This window comes from Colobus angolensis, unplaced genomic scaffold, assembly GCF_000951035.1.
Source record: "Colobus angolensis palliatus isolate OR3802 unplaced genomic scaffold, Cang.pa_1.0 Scaffold260, whole genome shotgun sequence".
Taxonomy (NCBI): domain Eukaryota; kingdom Metazoa; phylum Chordata; class Mammalia; order Primates; family Cercopithecidae; genus Colobus; species Colobus angolensis.
In genome coordinates this window covers 1406518-1408408 of record NW_012115822.1, presented here as the reverse complement: position 1 = coordinate 1408408, position 1891 = coordinate 1406518, and the positions used below count along the sequence as shown (strand labels likewise).

Genomic DNA, 1891 nt, shown 5'->3' with positions numbered 1-1891 from the left:
CTTTGAGTACTATTTAGTGGGGTCTTTTGATTTTTGTATTGATTTTATATTGGTATCTCTGTACAGTTTCACATTGGTTGCTGTAAAGATTTCAACATGTACACATAACTATTCATGATCTATTTAGATGTAATAACAGGACTAATATTTTCCCAGTCACATAGACCCCTTACAGTCCCCTCTTTTGGTTGAAGTTGTCATATATATGTATATATTATATTTTTCATAAGTAGAAATTATACCAAAGATGCTACAACTTAGCTTTTGATATGCATATTTTACAGAACTGAAGAGCTAAAAACTTGGTCTTTTACTACTATATTTACGGTTATTCTTCCTGCATTTTTCAGGTTCAATGTGTCTCTCCATTATCATTTGTCTTCCACCTGAAAATTTTGCTTTGGAGTTCATTTGTTTTGATTTTTTTTTAGATGAATTCTTTCAGGTTTTCTTCATCTGAACAAAGTCTTATTTTTTATCATTTTAAAAAAAAGAAAATCTTTACCTGGATATAGCGTTATGACTCAAGAGTTCTTTCATTCTTTCTTTCGACATTGTAAGAAGACAACGTTGCCTTTGGTCTCAATGTATACTCATAAAATACCTCTCATTGTTTGAATGGTTGATTTTCTGTACATCTTCTAAAGCTTTCTGTCTGCTTTCATAATTGTGTCTTTATCTTTGGTTTCAGGAATTTATTATTACATGTTTGGGCATGTAAAAAAACCTACCTGCCTGGCATCACTGAGTTTCTTAGGTCTTTAACTGCGTACTCTTTACAGAAAGTCTGTTGCAGTGACCAGTGCTGGGGAGAAAAGGTGAAGAGCGGCTGCTAATTGTGAGGGGTTTTTTGTGGGGTGATGAAAATGTTTTAAAATTAGATTACGGTGATAGATGCATAATTCTGTAAACACAATAAGACAATTTAATTGTACTTTTTATGCAAAGTGAAATTTATCTCACTTTTTCAAATAGAGACAATGTGGGAACAAGGTCTGCTGACACTTGGCAGGGGCCTGTGGCTGATTCTCACTTCCTCGCAGGCTTAAACTGTAGGATCAGCCACAGGCACACTCTGTGCTGAGGCTGACTCAGGGTGGGGATGCTCTGGGGAGTTCTTGTCTCACTTCCCCATGGGTCTGGAGTACTGTGGGATTGTAGCTGTCATCAACAGACTGACAGTAGTAGTCAGCCTCATCCTCAGACTTTAGCCCAGAGATGGTGAGGGAGGCAGAGTTGGAGGAGCTGTCGATGGAGCCAGAGAACCTATCAGGGACCCCAGAGGGTCTTTGGTTATTTTTGTAGATCACAGTGGTGGGGGCACTGCCCAGGCGCTGCTGGTACCAGTACACATAGCTGCTATCAATGCTGCCACTGCTGCGGGTGCAGGAGATGGTGACCGTCTGCCCCGGAGACCCCAACACAGAATGGGGCTGAGTGAACACAACCTCAGCCCAAGACCCTGCAAGGAGAAGCAACACAGAGATCAGTGAGGACAGGTCAGGGCTGGTTCCCAGGGAGAAGGCAGAGGTCATCATCCCAGGTCACATCCAGGAGCCCTCCCTGAATTCCCTGCAGGCAGCCACCTGTGCAGTGAGCAAGGAGGGTGAGGAGGAGTGGAGCCCAGGCCATGGTGGAGATGCCCCAGGCTCTGCTTTCTGAGCCACAGCCAGGAATGAGCCACCAGCCCTTCTTATCTTTCACTGTAATGCTCAAGGTGGGAGGTCTCCATGCAAATGTCTCCTTTTCTGGAACCTGCACAAGCCCCTCCTTTGACTTCAGACTGGCTCTGGCTGAGAAATGAAGAGGCTATTCAAGGAGAAGGGGCTACACCCCATGGAGGGCACAGAACACCTGCAGGTGGGGGAAAACAGCTGAGGAGCTGGGGAGC

The 1891-nt window shown here is 43.8% G+C and overlaps 1 protein-coding gene across 1 annotated transcript in view; it reads right to left on the bottom strand.

The window, feature by feature from the left end:
* Positions 1–1662, bottom strand: part of LOC105515510 — a 34515-nt gene extending 32853 nt beyond the window's left edge. The window contains exons 1-2 of the mRNA XM_011947340.1: positions 1587–1662; positions 1128–1462 (exon numbers count right to left, since the gene is read on the bottom strand). Of these exons, the coding sequence (XP_011802730.1) occupies positions 1128–1462; positions 1587–1632 (381 nt within the window). The 5' untranslated portion in view covers positions 1633–1662. The remainder of the gene's footprint in view (positions 1–1127; positions 1463–1586) is intronic.
* Between the last annotated feature and the right edge of the window lie 229 nt (positions 1663–1891).